Here is a 22,295-nt window from a genome sequence, read left to right as displayed (position 1 = left end):
ATGCAGCTAATGAGCACAGGCAGGTGGATGGGACATAGCTGTAGCCTTGGGATAATAAGCAGTGGCAGCAGAAATGCCAGATTACCTACTTTGACCCCTGCACAACTGTCTTCTGCAGAGGAGTACCTAGACTTGGGGCCATCCCGCACCTTACTGCCACCAGTGAGCAGTCAGTCAGACTGGCCTTCTGGAGGCCACAGCCTGGTGCTGACACTGCTATTTACTTCTTGCACTAGTGGAGCATAACAACAGGCAATGCTTCCCCTGATTTTTGCAGAGCACTGTAATATGGTGACAAGATTACACAGGGCTTCTATTAATTGCAAAACAAATGCCAGGTGCCCCAAATCAAGTGAGAAATTAACTAACAAAAGCTATAGCAAAAGCAGCTGGAACACCTACATTCTATTCTCACGACCCCTGTTTGGAAGAGTTACACAGAGACATCATTTGGAAAGGATTCAATAATCTGAAGGGAAACCTACAGCCTGGAAGGTAACACAACGAACGCAAAGTGGCAGCAAACAACTGTCAGAAATGACTACTGTCACAAAGCCTGGGCTTCCTGCAAAGTATAAGCTAAGATGCAACTGCAGGACCATCATTTCTATTAAGAAATTAGATTCGAAGATTACTGTGGTAAATGTCTTAAACACATGAACAAGTTTCAAGAAACTTTTCAAGTTGCTCAATTACTTTGTAGTCATTAGTCCTGTAGCTGCTGAGGACAGGATACATTTCCCTGGTTTTCATTCAGCTGATTCTTTCTTTTTGGTCTATCCAGAAGCAACATGTGAACCTGGTCCGTTCTCCACCTTAATAGCATTCAACATACCATTTCCCTGGTTTCCCTGCATTCACTATCTACAATCATTCCTCATTCAAAGGAAATTTGTAATATACACCCACCACCCTCCACCATATCCATCATTTTTTGAGGCCCTCCTTTCTGCTGTTCAGTACTGGGAACTCCTCCCTGCCCCTGGTGGCACCCATTTTCCAGATCTCCTTTACACTGCCCAGGCTGTGCAAAACAGCGGAATTGGGAGAACAACACTCATTTATAAACCCCTTCACTGGTATCGCAACTAGATCACCTGTGAAGGTCTTACATAAAAGATTTCTTTTCTATATAGGCATCCAATAAAGACTCAAAATCCAGCATTAACGTCTGCTTGTCAAAGATAGGGAAGAATAATAAACACAGGCAGCATTTAAAGCAAATCCCACTAGAGTTCTGTACCCTTTGGTTTCATGGACATTTCCAGTTCCAGTTTCAAAGGTTAGCTACTACATCGGCATGTTACTACCCTGCTCTACCAGTCACTCCTGGAAATGGTGCTCCACCCAAAAAAGCCGTTCCAGTTAAATGCTCTGTGTAAGTTGTTGCTTTATTTCATGTTCCTGGTCCATGTAGCCCTTCTCCCCCCTTAGTGTTATTGCTGTGGCAACAAAAGCCCTATAAAACAGGGCCAAGTACACCCACGCTTTCATTACCCTGTTCATAGAAACATGTCTCCCCTTTCTATGACTGAAACTTGCTGCACGAAAGTAAGTAAAACGAAGTTGCCAATAATCTAAGGATGCTACCGCTTCTCCTCCACCCTGTCACTTCATCCTTTCCCTTGTGGCTCCCAGAAGCTACAGAATACCCCTTTTCTGGACCATATATTTTGGCAAATTCTTAACATACATAGGGGTACACTGAATATGCTGTGCTGGATATATATGGAGAGATGCACATGCAGTTTATGATACTCCAGTAACATCAAGCTAGGTACTTCAGCACTTTGCCTTTCACCTCCACCTGCACAGTGCTTTCCTGTCTTGTTCTTTTAGATACCTGGTAAACTGTTCTGGACAAAAAAAAAAACCCAAACCATAAAACCCCTTTTTTGATGTGGACACAGTTTGGAGTGTCAAAATAAAGAGGACATATGGGGATGGGAAAAATCATAAATATTATTTAAAGACGTTCCATAATACAGCCTGGGATTTTTTCCCCAAAATAAACGGTTAAGTCTGACAAGCACAGAGGTACCCTGATGACATCACTAGCAAGCCAACCATTATAGCAGCTGTAATAGTGATACGCAGAAGTCTGATACTGTTAAATTTCTTTAAATGAACTAAACAATCTTGTTGCTCCTCCTCATCTACTGGAGTTTAAAGGACAGCCGAAGTGTGTTCATTGGCTTGAGAGCGCATACACACATACATCGGCATGTGCCAGCAGCCAGGCCTCAGCCCGCAGTGGGAAGCACTGTCAGGGTGAGCTCCCTGGCTGCCGGTGACTGTGGGCAACTCTGGCGCCTTCAGAAGAAGCGGACGTGACTCAAATGCATCTTTTGGACCAGATTTTGAAACTTCAAAACTCACTTTTTTGAGCAGCTATCAAATTCTCTTAGCCTGTGGTAAGAATGTTTTCCTCCAGGCATTTCTTAGGCTGAATTTAATAATGAACAACATTAAAGAAAAACAAAATATATTGAAGTGGCATCCTCTTGTTCTCAGAGAGATAAAAATAAACTTTACCGTCTAACCTACCCTCAAGAGATTAGAAGATGACATTCATGTATTGCTAGGATATGACAGCTGAATCAAAACAGTTTCCACCCATCTAATAAACTTGATTTCCACTACGGGAGATTTTCAGTCAGATGACCTGCTGAAGTAAGCTATTTCAACCTATTTCTTATAAATCAAATTTAACCTCTGATTGTCCAGTTAAATCTCTGCTCTCCCCATGGCCACACTGTTCTACTTCAAGAAGTGGATGATGAGACAATAGATATCAATGGGTGCCATGATGTTAAACAGGTACTGTATGCCATGCCAGCCATTCATGTACCTGGCCTTAACCTGCAGAAATCATATTCACTTAGGCTTAAATGTAAATTCAGTCAAGTGATCAGATGGAAGAAAAGGATAAAATGATTTGCTATGTGAATACACTAGCTTGTTCCACTTCCTCACCACCAAATCAAATACTTGACGAGTATGATTAACTTGTTAGTATTTGGAACTGTATACATTGGGATGTTTTTTTTTGTTGTTAGAGATTTAGTGAAACTTTCACCGATACCAATGAACCAACAACAATTTCCCTTTGGCAATGCACAGTGAAATGCTACTTGCAACTGTAGTGGCATAATCCAAGTTGAAGTTCCTCCCTCTTTTTTGGATCTTCCCTCCCCCCAGGTGAAATCCTGAGAACAACCCACAGCAGACATGACGAGACATATACAGTGCATTGCTGAAACTCTGAATCATGGCCTTGCCATTGAATCTACACCTATAATACACTCAGAAGGTCTCACACTTAAAGAAAAACAAACATAAAGGACACACTTTTATGTTTCTCAAAGTTACGGCTTTTTTCCTCCCATACCTGCTAAAGCAAACAAAAAAATCCTGAAAATTCTCTGTGCTTTAGTTCAGTTCTGAAAACAGAAAATATAACCTTTTACTTGTGATAGTACAAGCAGAATAACAAAACCAAACAAAATTTCAAGTTGTACTCTACAAGTATTTTTCTGCTGGAGCTGTACTGTACACATACAGTTACATGTTTCCAAATGCATGCAAGGACAATCGCTTAGCTACACTCGTGCAGATAATTTAATTGACTTTAACAGACAGGTATCATGTATGATGAGTAAAAGAAGCAGGAACTAAGGGAATGATGTAATTACAAATACATACAGCTGGCTAGAAACATTTTGAATATAATTAAGCTTTGAGACATTATGCCAGCCAAGATGTTAATAACCGTGAAAAAAACCTGTGGGTGATTTTCATACTTATCAAAATAAGGAACTGTTGAGAACCATTAATAATGTGGGTAAATGCTGTCTAAGCTTCCCACACTCGACTCTGCCAATAAGCTTTAATTTTCAACTTCAACAATCCTGCTATTCCAGTCAGGAGCTCCTCCAGAGCAGAGATATTTTATCAGGTTACACTGTGAACTTGCTCTGCAACACATTAAATATAAAAAGATCAATATGTAACACTAATTTTTACCTGTTAGGTTTGCCTGGACCAAGACTTCCAACAACTGAAGATGAACCCACATTAAACCTTAGCATAAAGGATACTTCTAAAGCAGAAATTAACATTTTCACATACAAGAGTAGTGCAAGAACATAAAAGGAGGTTTGAGCAGCTGTGGTATAATAATATTTGCTATGACCAGTGGGAGACCCTATCAGAAACTGTTTTTATTGCATACTCTTGAAATGCCTCACAGACTCACAAAGGATTAAAGAAACCTGGAGACAAGCATCTTCTGCCACCACACTGCCATAAGAGCTCATCTGCATCTCTTAAAGGTTGCTGGTATGTGTAATTAAAAGTAACACTTCCTCTCTTAAATAACATACCATTTCTTAAGAGTAGATAAATGAACATAGAGTTCGTTTTCTTATTTAAGTAAATAAATTAGAAATAATTCCTGCAAGTGTCATCCCAGTTGAGACACTGACTATTCCAAGTATTTATCATGAATGAATCCCACAAATTTCAAAATATTTAACCAACAGGTTCACATAAAGAGTGTTTCACTGACCTTTGAAGTCCACATCCCCAACTAATTTGGTCTTTCCTGTAAGAGGATCGTGGATATGGTTGATGCCTACATCAATCACAGCTGCACCTTCTTTGACCATATCAGTTGTAATCAACTTTGGGATACCTAGAATCATCAATATATATTTGATTCACATGGCCACGTAGTCTTAGGTCATCAGTTTGAAATTATATGTAGGCACATGTATGTACGCACATAGAAGATAATTCTTTCACTTGAATTTTTCTGGATACATCACATGGAGAAAACAATTATTCCTCAGTTTCACACAATTTGTAATTATGAGAAAAGGTGGTATTTGTTCCTTTTGTCTAAATATTTTCAGCTAAACCTCTTGTCACAAACATAGTCAGCATGATCTCAATGAAGGAAGTATTTGCTGGTTTGTGGCAATAGTCCCTTTCATAGCATCTCCAAACAAAAGCTGGATAATAACGATGCTCTGCAAGCCACAAGAAACCATTAGTGTTGTCAGAGGTCTGATGATCCAGAAGTGTTGTCAACTGTTGAAGCAAGCCAGGCATGTTGCTTCCACATCATTTTCTTTAATCTTTGCTTTTTTAATATTCACATTAGATTTGTGTTACTTTTAACTGCTCTGATTTCTCATATACTTTACTTGCTAGCTGCACGACATTCCAAGCAGTTACTTAAATAATGAACTCAAACTACATGACATACCACTGCTACAAAAAAAAAAAATGCTAGCACAGGATAGATTAGATTCTCTCACTGACATCTTATTTTTGATTCCTGTCATTTATAAGAAGCAGATAGACAACATGAAAAAATAAAACGGGCAGCTCAGATTTACCCATAATAAACAGCATCAGCTCAGTCTGTAGGAGAGAAGCAATTGCCTCTCAAGTAAAACTCTGTCCACCCGATCTTCTCGTAAGCGTGCAAGAAAAACATACTGGATGGAAAACCAGTCAGGTAGTTATATCCACGTAAGGGACTCCAACGGTACTTTATGAAAATGAAAGCATATGTGCGGAGGGAGTACCACAAGGGCCAGGTGTTTATCATGTCACAAGTGTGATGGTAGAGAACACTTATTATTTAGTAGTGGCACAAGGTGCAGATGACACAACGCTGGGAAGAACTTGAAACAAATTAGCGTAGATTTCAAGTGCCACTGGAAAAAAGGAGCAAAGCATCAAAAAATCACTCAACCTTCAACTGGAAGGAAGGAAAGATACCACATTTACATACAAATAATTGCCCCTCACAAATGCAAGACAGTAAACAACTGGCTAGGCAGTAATTTTTTAGAAAAAAAACCCTGGGATTAGATCAAGTGAACACAAGCAGACACAGAAGCCCTAGTCTCTTCAACATATGACATCAGTTGGGATACCATATTCTAACTGTGGGTGCTAGACTTCTCTGATCTGTCTGCTCACATCTCTATAAAACACCAAGCACAACAAGGATTATGAGGAAACTTTGCAAAGAATTAGCCTTTTAGATCACATGATAGTCTTAAACGATATTAAAAACCTTTGGCACAAGAGGAGGAACTATGCTTTTTTTCCCCATGTCCACGATCAGTGTGACAGATAATGATAGCCTTGAGCTTGCTCCCCTTGATGCAATATCAAGAACTTTTTAACCACAAGAACAGAGAAACACTGAGGCAGAGAGTCTGCAGCGAATAAGGAAGTTGCTATCACTGGAGATCTGAAAAAGCAGATTAAACTAGTATGTACAAAAATATCACTTTTGGTGCGCTAGTATGGACTAGATGGGCTTTTAAAAGACTATTCTCACCCTGCTTTTCTACTGTTTCCACGTAGACATAGCAAATGGGAACCAGGAAGACCTCCTACATTCAGATGTTACCAGTAGACAGAAGACACTGCTCTGTCTCTTCTACTGCTCAGGTAATGAAGCCACTGATACTTGGCAAACACATTTACTAAAATTTGTTCAAGGTGAAGGATGGCAACCCGAGACTGAATCCAGGACAGCTGAGGCTTTTCTAGCTAGTTTCTAGTACTACTACAGAAAAGAGGAATACAAAAAAACCCCAACAACCCACAAACTAAAAGTTGTGCAATGGGATTGGTTTTGGTTCAAGAAACACACTCGACTAATACGCAATTTTAACTGTGCAACTGGTAAACCCAGTGCATGACACTGACCTTTCACAGGAGAGCTTCTCCAAAACACCATGTCCTGCTATTTATAGCAAACTGGGAGACCTCCCCTGCTTGACCAAAGAGGGCCTGGCCTCAGCACTACACACCTTCATCATCTCTCAGTGGGGTAACATTTGTGTGGTGTCCTAGGGTACAGTTTTTTTGCTATTAAGAAACTCCAGCTAAAACAGAGTGCTGCAACAAGGAGCTTAAAGTCTTTCACATGCACCGTATTTCTTCAGCACATTTAAATGTAAAGCATCTTGATACTCATTATAAAGATGTTCAACAGTCAGGACCCAGAAAACCTAAAAGGTCACTTCAAGTTTCAGATAACGGGCTGAGTCAATGGCTCTATGTCAGCACACTTGAGCTATCTATATACATAGCAGGAGACACCAAAACAGTTATTTAGGTATTGAAACAACTTAAATACAAAGTTTGTAACTAAATTACACACAAAATCTGACCTGGGTCCTACCAAAGGGTGTGACAAAACCCACTTTCTAAGGCAGCAGTCCTGGACACTACATGTCTTGCACTTTGTGAAGCTCAACTGCTGCATGGGATTTCAAACTGCAGGTAGCACCACACATGTCCTTTGAGGAGATCAGTCTCATCTAGCTTCCCCAACATGCTGAAGCTAGAGGTAAGGCTTCTATGGCATGCCAGCAGCTCCGCTCGATGCACAGAAAAGACCTCCTTTTCAAGAACAGATCAGCAGGATGCCTCTTTGCAGGGACCAATTTTCATGACAGGAAAGGCTATCTTAGAACAAACATACTAGCACTGCTTTACAAAGGCATCGTGTATGACCAGACATCTGAAAGTTTATGCCTGGACAGTCACAACAAAGGAAATGTCTCCTGGGATAATAAGGCAAAGCAGTATCTGAGACTAAAGTCACTGAACACTATCCGAGAGCCAAGAATATCAAGTCCTTGCACATCATCTGCATTAGCATATCATACCTTAATTGGAAGAGCAGTGATCTTTTCTCTGTATTCACTTTAAATGACCTCCTAAATTTCTTTCTAACAATGCAACTTTGAGTGACAGCAAATTCCAACTTGAAAATTACAATTCACCTTGCTTCTTGAGCAATTCTGTCAGTTCTATGTTCTGTGAGGAACATCCATCCTAGTAACAGTGTATCTCCAAAGGGGGAGCCCAAGCTCCCTTCTCCCCAGGGGAATAGCTTTCTCTCAGGTGGAGGGAATCAAAAAAGGAAAAGAAAATAAATCCATATGGTTTGAGACTGTAGTTTTACTGGAGGCAAGCAATGGTATACAAGGGCTTTGGCTTAATTTCAAGTGCTGGATGACAGCCAGTTAGTCATTTAGATACAGGCAATACAAGAACCTTCTTTGCTCTCCATTTCTCACTCCCCCATAGGACACAAGCTTGAAACTCTACTTCTAATGTTGAGCAAGCCAAGACCTCAAATTCTTTCCTATGCCACCTGATAACATCTGGCTGCGTCTACTTCATCACACTCTTATGCAATCAACTGCAAGCTGGCTGGTAATTGGATAATGCCCCAGCCTTATGGGGGTAAATGATCTGTGTGTGATAGGGATGGAAGCATATTAACGGAAGCTGCACAGTTACACCCTTTGCAAAACGGTTTGATAATAGGCCAAATATTTAATAGCAACAAATAAACTAACCCCCAAACCAAATGAGCAGATCTATTTACTTAAGCCTACTTTACATACCAAGTAGGAAGAGATAAGCGTTAGAGCAGCTATTCCTAAAATGCACTGACTGAAGAATGTGGGAAAATCTTTCATTGGTAATTTCTGTAGAAAATGATGAATCATGTTTTAAATGAAAGAGAAACAAAGCCCTGCCTAACCCTTGCTTAGGTACAAGGACTGTAAAATAGTGGCTTGTTAGCTTTCTCAGGAGCCGTCTATTTGAATAAAAGGGTCTGACAAATCAGCAATGTCTATACAAGAGGACCACAGACTGTTTCTGAGGGACAGCGCAAGTAGTCCCAGAAAAATTTCAAGTGGCATCTGGCACCCCCGTTCCTTCTCCTTTTTACCCACTCCCCAAACCTAGCAGGCAGACGAGTCTTCTCTCTCAAGGCAGACTGGAAAGCCAAGACAGCAGAAGCAGCAAGCTGACTAGTTGAAGGCCGCCTACTGCCTCCATCACCACCCTGGAAGTACTGTGGTGGCTACACAAGCACTACAGATAAAGCTGCACTTATTCTTCTACTACAGGTCTAGGCTGATGGCAAGAAGAGCAGACTCTGTGGGATGCCCGTATAGGCTGGGTTGGTGGGCAAAGATCAGAAAGGCTACTGTGGGATGCAAAGTGCTGGGTGTGCTTAGGAGGAAATGTTATGCTTTGCCTAGAAATGCAAAAGCTGCATGGTGTTGGAAGAGTTTAGGAAGTTCTACCTGGAAGCAGAGACACAGATTTTCAGGGAGGGGTAGGCTGGACAAGAGCAGCATTGTTAGAAATTATGATGCAAGGAGTTGGGGGAGGAGGGGGTAAACAAAAGAGGAGGAATAAACTGCACAGATAGTTACAATCAAAGTAAGCAGGAAAACTGGGGTCCCAAGGCTGGGGCCGAATGAGAGACAACATATGAAGATGGGTATTCTCAAACTCAAGAGTAAAAACAAAAGCACCTGATACGAAGAAGTGTTACAAAAGCCACGAATGCGAGTGAACAGAAAACACCTCAGAGAGAATGAATGAACAGTCTCACTGCAACAGGTCACCAAACCAGCAGCCAGAAGGCAGATGGCTCTTCTAGCAGTATTACATGGGAAGAGGAGAACGGGCATAGGAATCTTGCTCTTATATATAGATACACACAAAAAGCTGTCTTCCATCGGCACATCTTGCACAGTGGCCTAGGACAGCAGCTGTTTGTACCTGGCAGCATAGCAGTTACCTTTTTTGCAACAGTCACTGAACAGGTCACACATTTCTGGACAATGCGTGATCCCAAAGGTACAATGTGCACAGTTCTCAAGTAACAAAAGGAAACTTGGAGGCATTCCACCTTTCTGAAGTGTAATCTTCCCCAGAGCATCCACTGGGGCAGGGCTGCATACTGTTTGCACAACCTAGCCCTAGGTTTTTTCATCATTCCAAGTATATCTCATGTTGTGTAATGTGTGTTGTATCATGCTCCTGTTACAAATGACATGAGGAAAATAATGTGAAGAACAAACATGGCTGAATTGCTACTGAACCGTTTAACTACAAGCAGAAGTGATGACAAACTATGTTCAGCATAAAAATCAGAAGTGATGATTAAATTGGAAGGAATGAATTTGGATGAGAAGTTACTAGTTTATTGCCAGTTAGCGCACACATTATCTTTCATTCACAGTGCGTGAATTCTGGTCAGGCCCACAGCTGACTAATTACATGTGGGACAACTGAGCTGTTCCTTGTTCCTGACCTGGCATGAGAAAGAGATACTGCATTTAAGCCCTGAAGCAAAGGACATCTCACTTCAACGGGATGTGATGAACTTTAGACAGGTATCTATCTGCCTTCATCTGGAAAATCAGTAAGCAAGACTCATCTTGAGACTGATGAAAAGGGAGGAAGAAAGCAAAAAAGAGGAAAGATAGAATCCTCTTGTAGTCCTCCAAAATTATATGAGAGAATAAGGATGTCCTGATCTGTGAATTTTACCAAGCATTTTATTAAGTTGGATTGTTTGGTTTTGTTTTTTAAAATTAATTTTTATTTCTATTTATACTATCCATAAACAAAAACCACACTGCACACAAGCAGAGTCTTGCTTGTTTATTTGTTCTAGACTAGTCAAACTGCAAGTATTTCACTCTACATTGCTTTCAGATCCCTTCCTCTAGGCAATTACCATCCTCCTCCTCTTTACATGATAACCGTGAAAGAAAAAAAAAAAATAAAATTCATCCATTACTAACATGTTACCGAAATTACCAGCTATTTTGGCAAGGTTGCCCTTAATTCCAACAGCAAGGGAATGATACCATTGTTTTATGAATGCAGCCTCCAGCTGATTTGAAGAAACCCTCCTGTCAAAATTTAAATGACTCATGATTTTTGCACTGCACAGAGAATGTTTTAATTTACATAATTATACCTGTATAAACTATGCACTGACTGGTTCCCAATCTTGAGTTCACTCTAAAGTCTCCCTAAGGGAAAGGTGTCACATGTGACGAGAAACAGTTTATGAGTCTGCAAATGTGAAGGGCAAGAACAAAGAGCCAAACCACTTGCCCTTCTTACAACAAGAAATCCTACTTAATGCAACACCCTCAGCAAGCACGAGCACAATTATTCGGTGAAACGTGAAATAGCTAGTTGTGCCACCAACACAGACACTAAAGTCTACTTTTTAGGTTTTAAAAGTCATGCTTAGAGTATTAACAACAACTAGCATTACCTGCAGCTACTATTACAATGTCAGCAAGTTGCGTATGGATCTTGAGCTGCTCTTTTGGTGTGTACCTGTGAGTAATGGTCACTGTAGCATCACCTGAAATGTAAGAGATTATCAATTAATTGTCACATATGCAATTCCTCTAGAGCATTTACTTTCAGGTGTAAATGACTGACTTTGATACTTTAACAACAGTACAGATGATTATCGGATTTGTCTTGGGATGTATCATTTATTTCAGCATAGGCAGAATGCTCCACATACAGAAAACACGTTTATTCTTAAAAATCCTCACAGGATTAATTTCCTTATATGCTGTGGACTAACTTATTCCTTAATTGGCTTCATTACATTTAGTGGAATCACACAGAGCAAACCCAGCATGGAATCCAGTGTCTACCTTAAGTACAATGTGTGTACTGTGCCATAAGACTCAGTTGTTTGTCAAAAACTAAAGCTTCAAGTACAAGATTACAACATTCGGATCTCCGTCCTCCACTGTGTTTGTTATTCATCTGTCCTGAAGCTCTCTAGATGTTTCCCTTAACATTCTGTTGTACGGGCAGGAAGGAAGACCAGAGTCTTCCCTGTACCTGTGACCTAACTGCATAATAGCGTTTCCCTTGAGTCAAAGTTTAGTGTTTTTGACAGATTTTAAGTGCTCAAGGAAAAATTGGTAATTCAAGTTCAGTGAAGTGGCACTATTTCTTACTGATATTCTTCCCCCTCTCAAGTATTAACACAACTGATATTCTGGCCAACAGATGATGACAAGTGACGCTCTTCTCTTTGTAGGGCCTGACTGTGTTGTGAATATGTCTAGGAGCTATGTCAACAAGGACACATCTAGGCCATGGTCTTTGCTTAGAAATCCTTGATGACCAATAATTGTATGCAAGGGTCAGACAGCAAAATCCCTCTCTTGACTGGAACACTACCAGATTTCATCAAGGAAAGGCATTCTTGAAAAGACATAGGGAACACAAGCAACAGCAGCATCGGTGTTTACAAAATTCTAGTTGGATGGATCTGAGGTTTATCACCATATCTACTTAAGGAATTGATACATCCAACGCATATATTTTTCCACAAACTTAAGCACTCCAAACTATAATTTCATGTAGCTCAAGCACAACAACAGGAATGGAAAACACTGGACAAAAAGGTGCTCAGATTTTTACAGGTATCCTACCAGCTCTTGTAGCTCCTGATAAAACAAAACCAGCTGAACCCTTGCTTCACACCACAGTAGGAAGTATGTGAAGCTATCTCAAAAAGAAGCACACATCCTTTTGGACAAACTCAAAAGATCTGGGGCCTGCTTCTGCATGTATCCACATTTCTTGGCAAGAAGCTACAAATAAACCCTCCTAGTAAGACATGAAAAGCCTTGTGCTCTCTGATGGAGACACTGAGGAGACCACTACGCAAAAAAAAAAAAAAAAAAAAAAAAAAAAAAAGAGTTGTCATGGGGATAGGGACTGAAGCCTCATACTGCATTCAACAGTAACCATGGGGATCCCTCAAGGACTGCCCAAGAAAACAGCAATGATAACAGCTATCTAAGGAGACTCCTCCCAATGCTCTTCCTCCCTGTTAGCTACTTGTACTGCACAGTGTTCTGGTGTTACATAGTCCCATCTCCACTTCTCACTCACCATAGACTCCTTAGCCACATTATTAACCATTAAACTAAAAGTTTTTGCCATCTCAGAGGTTACCACCACATCTGCTTCTTCCTCTGGAATGCGTTTGACTGATCTAACCCATGCCTCTCATCTCATTAACTCTCCTCCTCAAGCATCTCATCTTCAACATGTCCATGCTCTGACTCCTTTGCTCCTTCCCCTCATATTTGATCCCTCTTCTCCTTCAGTCTCTAGAGTGCATACAGTCTCCTCAAAGAGAAGCAGATGAAGACATCTTCACATAATGAGAACAGAAAAGTACAGATATGTATAAGCGATTCCGTGAAATAAGAGAAATTACCAGAAGTTAGAAGTCTTTCACCAACTTTCTATAACTTCCCATGAATTTAAGTTCATCGAGGGCTTAGACATCTAATTGTCTTTAAAACATCTCCACGGTAACCCTTCTTGTGATAGCAACATCCCAGCCAGTACACATAGCATGCATGTCAAGATTCCTTCAGCTTTCTTCCTTGAATACCTTTGGGATCATGAAATAACAATTCATACAAACCAATCGGAACAGGACTGAAGTATTACTCACTGGTACTCCTCATTCTGCTCATCTAAAGCAGCATGTCTTCAGCTGCTGATTTGTTCGTATGTAGGCCACACATATACTCTTTTGAGTGAGCAGCATACAGGCTGTATAGATGGTTGGAGTTTCTCTTTGGAGGCCTCATTCTCCAAACATATTAATAACAGATCACTTGGTCCCCTGCAGAAGAACCGTATCTATTTGATGTGACACCTTCCTTTTCTTGGCTAATGCTCTATCAATCACACTAAGAGATTCTCTGAAAGGCCATCCTTCACACATGGAAGGCAAATAGACTTATCACTGAATTCTAGAAAGAAAGGCTTGAGTAAAACAGGGGAGTCTTCTGACACCTATTTTAAACAAAAGAACAAGGATGTCTTGCCCAAAATCACCGTTATTACTTCAAAAAAAAAAATACAATGAAATTCTTTTGACCTCTTGTACTGTAGTCAGCAGACAGACTAAGAAAAACCAATGTATAAACCCCAAAGTTAGAAATATTCACCCCTTCTGAGAAACAAAATCAGTACTATTTTCCCATCAAGCTTTTAGTGAGGAATGTGTCTGTAGTCAGCTCCTGAAAACAATTGTGATCACTACAAATAAGGAATAAAGAAAAAAGAAAAAACAAACAAACAAAAAAAACCCCTACCTTCAGAATAAAGTCCAGAAGCTTACAAACACCTCAGAAAGGGTAGGTTTTCCATTTGTTTGTGATCACGCCAAAACAGAAAATAAGTCATTATTTTTACACTGCTACTTCTGCTGAAAGAAGAATTTAGCAATTAAGATTCTGCATGATACTGCTGAATCAATTCACTAGCTTAGAATAGAGATGGTCTCTTGACCTACCTACACAAAACACAGTTTGTTTTGCAAGGGTTCAGATAGCTCCCCATCTGATCAGATATTGCCACCTGCAGGACATTATGGTTTCTACATACAAAACACCACAGATTAAGACAGACCCCAGTTTTTCAATTTTGTCCATAATCTGTAAAAAAACCACAACTAAAACCTAAACCAAAACCAAAGTAAAAAACAGTATCTCTCACACACACACACCTTACATCACTTTTCAATTATCACAATTTAATGAAATCAGCCCACATGCCGATAAAATCCTATCTTGACTGATAACCTGAGAAAGTGCTTTTTCAGCACTCAACGGTAGGTCTTGTCTGGTCCCTATGGCCCTGAATTAAAAAAAAAAAAACAAAACAAACAAAAAACAAAACAAAAACAAACAAAAAAACAACAACAAAAAAAAAAAAACCAAAAAACAAAACAAAAAAAAAAAAACAAAAAACAAACAAACAAACTAAAAAAACCCCATACAAGCAAAAAACAAACCAACCAACCAAACAAAAAAAACCCCAACAAACACTCAAACACTTAATTTGTATTAATGGGTTAAAATTTTTCTAAACACATGCTTAAGAAGGAAACCTGACTTTGTTTGGTAAAATACAAAATTAGCAAATCCAATGTGCAATTTTCAACTCCAAAATACACTTCCATTGAGAAACTTACCACAGTTCCTAAAGCTACCTCATCTTGTATCCTGACTGCTGCCTCTGATCATAATGCACAAATTTTGCCCTGCTATTAGCTGCTAAGTAAATGGGTGGAAAGAATTATTCCATTCAAGGTACTATTTGTATTACATCCACATTTCCAGTCTTTCCTTTAGCTCTACCTCCTTGACCTCAGTATACTTTAGCTTTATGCATTCTCTTTCACTGTCTATCTCAGCTTTACCTCAATTGCCTTCAGTTTCTTCTCTGTCATGATACATCCGGTAATTCCAATAGCTTTGAAGTAAAGCTGAAACCACTGCCTAGCTTGCCTTCCCTTCCACATGCCATCCAGGCCGGCCTCTTGCTGCTGGGAGCAGAAGCAGAGAAGAAAGCTAACTACAGAAGACCAAGCAGATCTTCAAGGACAGCCCCATCTGTGAATCAGGAATTAAAACTATACTAGACTACCCCAACTATGAAAGTATTTATCATCATGTACACGACAAATACATACTTAATGCTAATTTACTACAAAGGAAGTACAAATGTTCCTTTGTTTTCTCATTGCCAGGTGCTTTATACTGTATACTACCACTTGGCAGGCTGAAAAAAAAAAGAAAAACTACCTTAAAAATAAATCAATTTCTTCAGAATAAACAAAGATAACCTGAATAACTCTTTCTACGTTTAGACTCCAGTGTCATTGTCAGTAAGGGAATATCTGAATATTCTTCTGTCTCCACATACAATACTTCACATACATCAACAACAATGCCAATAAATAGGAATACCAGTGAAGTAACGTGTAATGTACCAGGAATCTGAACATATGCAGGTGTCCGTGAAGCACAATGAAGTTCCTTCAGAGGCCAAGAAACTCATAGACTAGCCCCCTAAAACAAGTCGTACTACCAGGCAGTCAAGTAAGAACTACAAACCCAGGATGCAAGTAAACAAAACTGAGTCATAAATCCAACTAATGCAAAAACTGAAAGCTACAAGCCAGTGTTTATTTACAGCTAAAAAACATCCATGAAACTAGTATGTGCCTTGTAACAAGTTACTGAAAGAATCATGGGTCACTAGATCTCCTCCTTTCCATGTTAGAAATGTGCAAGTAATTTGAAACGTAATTCTGTTTTGTGTAACTGCACTGCCAGTAATATATATAACCCAGTATTTGCAGCAAATGGCAAAAATGCTGCTAATTTTCATGGGAATGGGGAACAGACCAGAACTATGCACTGATGGTAATTACCATTCAAACACTGAGAGAAATTTCAAATAACAACTTTCCCACAGAGGCTGAATGGAATAAAAACAACTCTGTGATTAGTAAGAAGCTTTTAGCGTTTTATTATATTAATAACAGATTTCAGTCCACTCCTATTAAGTATGCTTGGGATTAAACATTCGTGTTTACCTCATTTGTGCACACCACCTTGGCAGTTTCTAACATCAAAATGAAGTTGCAAAAGGACAGTATTTTGTTGAAATTTTATTTGTTTTGCTTTTTATAGCACAACTATAGCAGCACATGCATGCTTCTATAATTAGAATTGCTTAAAAATATTTCCATTGCAACCCCCAATTTCCAGGGAGATATAAACTGCACTGCAGAAAAATTCCCCAGGCCAGTGTGTAATGTCATAGAGCTCACATTGAAAAGTTACTTTGTTGGTCATTTGGACACTTTCATAACCACCACCTAACTAACCCAGTAAAACACAGGAATCATTTCATATAATGTAAATATATATATATATGTGTGTATGTATATATAGCTATATGTGTATGTGCATGTGTGTGTACGGAAAAACTTTAAATTAATATTACATAACCATGAGGAAAAGGCATATAGCTATACTACATCATATAAACATCACATGAACCTCCACAGCTCTTTTAAGGCCACACCACCAGGTATTCTCCTCAGTAATCAGTGCTAACCATGTTTAATCAGCAGCCATTTCAAATGGAGGACAAAATGATGACATAACACCAGAAGAAATTGACTCCAGATACAGCCCTCCTGAGAATATGTCAGGAAATACATCAGCAAATTGATTTCCTTGCTCTGGTTACAAATATTGTACAAGAGACAAAAGCTTTCTCTTTTTATCTGAATCCTCTGTTCACCTTTATTTTAATAATTTCACAAATGGAAACATTAAAACAACATTCATGGACTTACCTCCAGGCCTTTCATGTTCGCCATCGGTATGTAAAAGCATTGAAATCGGCATTCCAACATTCTTAGATCTTCCAACTACAACAACATTTTTTCCAAATGTTTGTATTCCTAATAGGAAGAAAAAAATCAGAAAGGAAAAAAACAAATCAAAAAATGGTACTCCATTATTTTGATATACCTAAACCCTTCTTCTAAATCCCCAAATTATGTGGACTGCTGACATCAACATGACTTGCAGATCCACAAGGCTGAACTTGAAGGATGAATCCACAAAACAACTTTCAGCTTTCACCTTAGAGAAACAAAATTAGCAACTCATTCAGGTTATCTGAATCACCCTTCAGAGGGACTTAATTTCTCTTCTCTGACCACAAAGGGAAATGGAAGCTCTTATGTCCACCACTAAGAACACATGCATTACACTTATAAAATGACAACTTTTGAATACATAGGCATTCTTTTGCCCTTGTAGTACTGAATTAACCATTCCTGGTTTTGTTCTGGTTTCTTCCCCCCCAAGAATTTATGCATTCCTATCTTCTATTTGATAGATAATCAGGAGGAGGTCAGCAATATCACAGAAAGTTCCTTGCAACATCATAAAATGCAGAAAGTAAGTTACCAATGTGTTTCAACGAGTATTCTATGCGGACTACTGTCTACACTTAATTAATAGTTATGCTACTGGTGAAAGATTTGATCTATTTGGCACCTCCTTTTTATTTAGATTAATCCTCCAAATGTTTGTTCTTCAATCAGCCCAATACATTTAGATAACCCACACCTTTTAACTCACACCTGACTTTATCCTTCCTTCATCTTCCGAGATAAAAGGAGTTTCAATACAGTTCAGTTTCTTACCTGTTCGTTTTATAATTTCCCACACAGCAGCAGCCGTGGCAGGTATTATAGAAGGCTGATCAAGACACAGACGTCCAATATTCATAATATGAAATCCATCCACATCCTTTTCAGGTGTGATAGCATTACAAACTGCTCTTTCATCTATGTGATCTAGGAAACACATTGCTTTCAAATTACACTTCTTTCACTTGTCAGGTGTCATCAATACTATCTGAATCATTACACAGAGAAACACACAAATTTGGTCTAGCTAGGGTAATTATTATTATTCATTATGAATAAACTACACTCCCCTTCTAAAGGCAGCAGTTACAATGTCACCTTTTAAAGTCACGTACTGAAAATTAAATTATTCAGTTTCTGACAGATTCAGTCAAAATACGAGAGGCCAACACTCGGCTGAGAACGATGACTTAAGTAACTATAAAAATAGATGTTTAAGCAAGACACTTCAGAGTCACTTCTGCATTCTAGAAGTGTTAATTATCAACTGGCTCAAAAAAAATCATGAGAAAAATTATCATCTATGTTACCTGTCTCTGAGGTCACAAAGGATATACAATCTAAGTTTTAAACAAATGTACAGAAACCCTAAGCTGAAATAACTTTGCAGGTCTAGCTTTCATCTTCCATTTTACAACAATACAACATCTTTTAGTAATTTGCTAATCAGCAGGACCAAAACATATGCTACTTCATTAAAAAAATGTGAGAACCCATCAATCTGGTTGATATTGATGAGTTTGAAACACTAAGTATGGCTTAAATGATGATACCTGCATGTAATTTATTATTCGTATCTATTCATAATGAACATTCTTCATATGCACTATATGGGGTATGTCTGCAACTGCTTAAAGCTTATAGTCCATAAACGTTGGTCCTGATTATGAAAAAAAAAATATGCATTAGCCTGTCCTACCTCTGCAAACTTATAAATTCAGGAATAAAGCTTGCATACGTGAAACCACTCCAGAGGAACGGCTCTACAAAATGTCCCCAAAGCAAACTTTGCTTAATAAATGTATTCACCCAGTCGTACCTCAGTGACAATTTTCAAATCATAGAATAGTTTGTGTAGGAGGGACCCTCAAAGGCCATCTAGTCCAATCCCCCTGCAATGAGCAGGGGCATTTTGGTCTATTTCTTCATTGTTTAATAACGTTCCAAACTGCTTCCAGGACTACACTTCCAGCTTTACTTCCATCTCAGATTTATTATTTTTTGCATCTTTTATATAATGATACTAAGCCCATTCTAGCCTAGATCCCTAACAGAACTCTGCAACTGTGAGGCAATATATCCCAATAGCCAACTCAGAGAGTGTAATGGGATGTTTAAAAAAGCCAAACAAAGGGATATGAGTGTTGATTACAGAATTCAGACATACCCAGTAAAAACATTTTCTAGACATATATAGGATGTTTGAATTTAGTACTCAACTAGCTCTACTTAGGTATTTTGTGATTTTGCATTAAAGGAGCTAGCTAATTAAAAGATATCATGTATGTTATAAAACTTAAAATGTGGTAATTTCTTGTTAAAAGATTTCCAATTAAAAAACCCCTAGAGTTAAACCAGACTGTTATAATTTACAACTTAATTCTCCATATTCTGATGGAAGTTTCCTTCTGAATCCTAATGAGAAAGGTCTGCAGAAATTAAGATATTAAGTACATTGATGAAAGTCTCTTATTAGTCAAACTAGCCTAATTCAGATTGAAGGCAACGATAATTTTGTCTTTATGTCAACTTGGGGAATAAAAAAAACCCCAAACAAAACACAATAAAATTTGAAGTAACCTAATTAAACAGTTTTTGCAAAAGAAAATTTGTTAACCTTAGGCAAGTTAGTTATTCATCAAACAAAAACTTGGCAGCCATGCTTTTCTTTGTGCCTGGGGTAGGGCAGAATGCTGCCCTGACAGACACTTCCTCATTGCTGTCTGTCTTTATCCTTCCACAAATAGGCAGATAATCGATACATTCATGTAAAAGGGAAAGAAATCATGCTTTACATGGATTTTCCCCCTCACTCAAAACTGATTAGCAGCATTTCAGAAAAAGGCACGTAGTGCTGGGAAAAAACACAGCTACATAGCTAGGGACAAGGAGGCTGACATGGGCCTGAGAAAAGAGGATGTGGACACTTTCCCTTCCTCATCAGAAACACTTCTGAAACACTACCACTGGCAGGCCACTCCCAAACAAACAAACAAAACCAATTCAAACTGTATAGACAGCCACTATGCTCCTTCATGAATAAATTTTATTTGCCTCAAGAAATGTATTTTCCTGGTTTGTTTCCCCTTAACCGCAGATAGCCCCATTTACTTCCAGAAGAACAAAATAATTTAAGTATATTACTGTCAGTCTCATAGAACACGCTTAGCCTCCTCTCAACTGATATTCATACAAACTTGCTGTCATTCCAAGCTCCTCTCTGCACTCACTGTTTCACTTGTTAATCCAACTTGCAAGACAACAAGGGGCTACTCTGACACACGCACACAGAGAAATGCTTGTTTATACAATACACAGCATGTGCTTCTAATGTGGACATATGAAAAATAAAGACTGGTTTTCAAAATGGAAGACTGATGAAAATAAAAACACAGCACAAAAGGGATTAAAAACCATACCATATGGGTCAAGAAATACAGACATGGAGGACGCTGTTCAGCAGCAGCAGTGAGCTCTCTGGAAATAATTCTGAGAAGCTATACTGAGACACTGCTATTATTTTACCAGTTAGGTCCACCAAAGCAGGCTGCACTTAGTCTGGCACAGTCTTTCACAACAGAGGCACATCATGTTTGTACTCATTTGTCTCATACTTCTTTGCTGTTTACAACTAAGAATATGAAAACCTCAAAATTTTCTATCTCAAATAAATATCTAACATTTCATAGCCATCTTCCAGGAAATTTAAAGAAGATACACGAAACTCTCCACAAAACCATTACCACATCAGAAGCAATGCAATCAAAAGGTGCACAGAAAGGAAGTTTTCCTCAGGCAAAGATGACAATCCTCAAAGTTAAGCTGTTCCAGCTCACAAAAGTGAAAGAGAACAAAGCTATTTTCTGGTTCTATTTTTATCCCAGTGTTGATCAAAAGCCACACCTGTGTGTGCTTCACTGTGAAAAAACCAAAACCCCACACAGCTTCAACTCTGGAATAAGCAGTCTCTACTGATAAAAGTTTCCACAGCTTCTAGGCTTTATCTCCTTCCATTACATAGCAAATCAGATGTATTTTGGAAAATGAGCTTACTTAGCTTTCTGCCTTCCTGTTTCTGAAATTCCTTTGGGAGTAAAAAAATAATTCAGTCAGAGTTATATCTGACATCAATTATGGAATGAATTTCCTGAACATTTTCAGTTCATGATAACTTGCATATTTAACTTTACTATATGGACAATGCAGTACTGAAGAAATTCTGCTATTGACTACATTACTCTAAGGTTTTTACTAAGGCAGGCAACAGCCAGGCCTCAAACTAGCAAATTTAATAGTTTAGAGGAAGGCCAATTAGTTTTCACATAGTTAGTGTGACAGACTTACCATAGTTCTTGAGAGGGATCTTCAACCAATTACTTTAGGGCTTAAGCATTTAAGTGTACTAGCATCAGACATTTGAATTGACGCAAGTATCATTATCTTCAGGGTTATTTTCTTTTCAAACGTTGAACAGGTTTAAGTTCACTAAGTTTCAAGACTTAGTTCTGTTGTTGAACAATGTATCGATAAAGGCAGACAGCTTAAGAGCAGAATGCAATTACCTGATAGCCGCCTCAAAAAAATGCATTTCTGCAAGTGGTACCTAAACAATTTTACTGAGTACCCACACAAGCAAGACAAGTGACTCATGACACCTCTCATTTCTGGGAAAACAACAGTGCATTGGGAGTCCAGTGGATGAGTGTGTTTCCTTTGCTACATGCTTCAGACAGAAGGATTTCTATCCCTACGCTATGAGTGCTCCATCTTTTGCATAAGTTCTTACTAGTGAAATGAAAATTTGTTACCTGTTTCCCCTAATCTGCTCTTACTCGGAGAGATGTTTGTTCAAAGTAAACCGACCACATTCCCTCAGCTCCCAGAGATCCTTACCTGGTGTCCAAGATTCCGCTCTCCTTACTTGTGTTATACTTCCACCTTGTGGCCAACTTATTTAATTCAACAAGTGGCAGATTTCAGTTAGCTTTCACATCATACAAAGCACAAAACTTGCTAATCACAAACACTGATGTTTATTATAAGTACAAACAAATCATGTCTTACTCTATAATGCTCAGCACACACCCCAATTTTTTCAGTTTCATAGACACAAAATAAAGGT

General features: G+C 38.8%; 1 protein-coding gene across 11 annotated transcripts in view; it reads right to left on the bottom strand.

Moving 5' to 3' along the window:
- The window catches only part of MTHFD2L (methylenetetrahydrofolate dehydrogenase (NADP+ dependent) 2 like), a 49,479-nt gene that overhangs the window by 16,983 nt on the left and 10,201 nt on the right, over positions 1–22,295 (bottom strand). For 6 of the 11 annotated variants that reach the window (XM_033007478.2, XM_042796332.1, XM_042796335.1 and 3 more), the window contains exons 4-7: positions 17,948–18,100; positions 17,087–17,194; positions 11,147–11,239; positions 4,571–4,696 (exon numbers count right to left, since the gene is read on the bottom strand). In XM_033007478.2, coding sequence (XP_032863369.1) covers positions 4,571–4,696; positions 11,147–11,239; positions 17,087–17,194; positions 17,948–18,100 — 480 coding nt within the window. The remainder of the gene's footprint in view (positions 1–4,570; positions 4,697–11,146; positions 11,240–17,086; positions 17,195–17,947; positions 18,101–22,295) is intronic. The other 5 variants (XM_042796334.1, XM_042796336.1, XM_042796338.1 and 2 more) reach the window with 1 other exon arrangement.

The sequence above is a fragment of the Tyto alba genome, unplaced genomic scaffold, assembly GCF_018691265.1.
Source record: "Tyto alba isolate M040663 unplaced genomic scaffold, T.alba_DEE_v4.0 Super-Scaffold_23, whole genome shotgun sequence".
NCBI lineage: Eukaryota > Metazoa > Chordata > Aves > Strigiformes > Tytonidae > Tyto > Tyto alba.
Note: the sequence above shows the minus strand (reverse complement) of the source record. Positions and strands in the feature narration are given on the sequence as shown.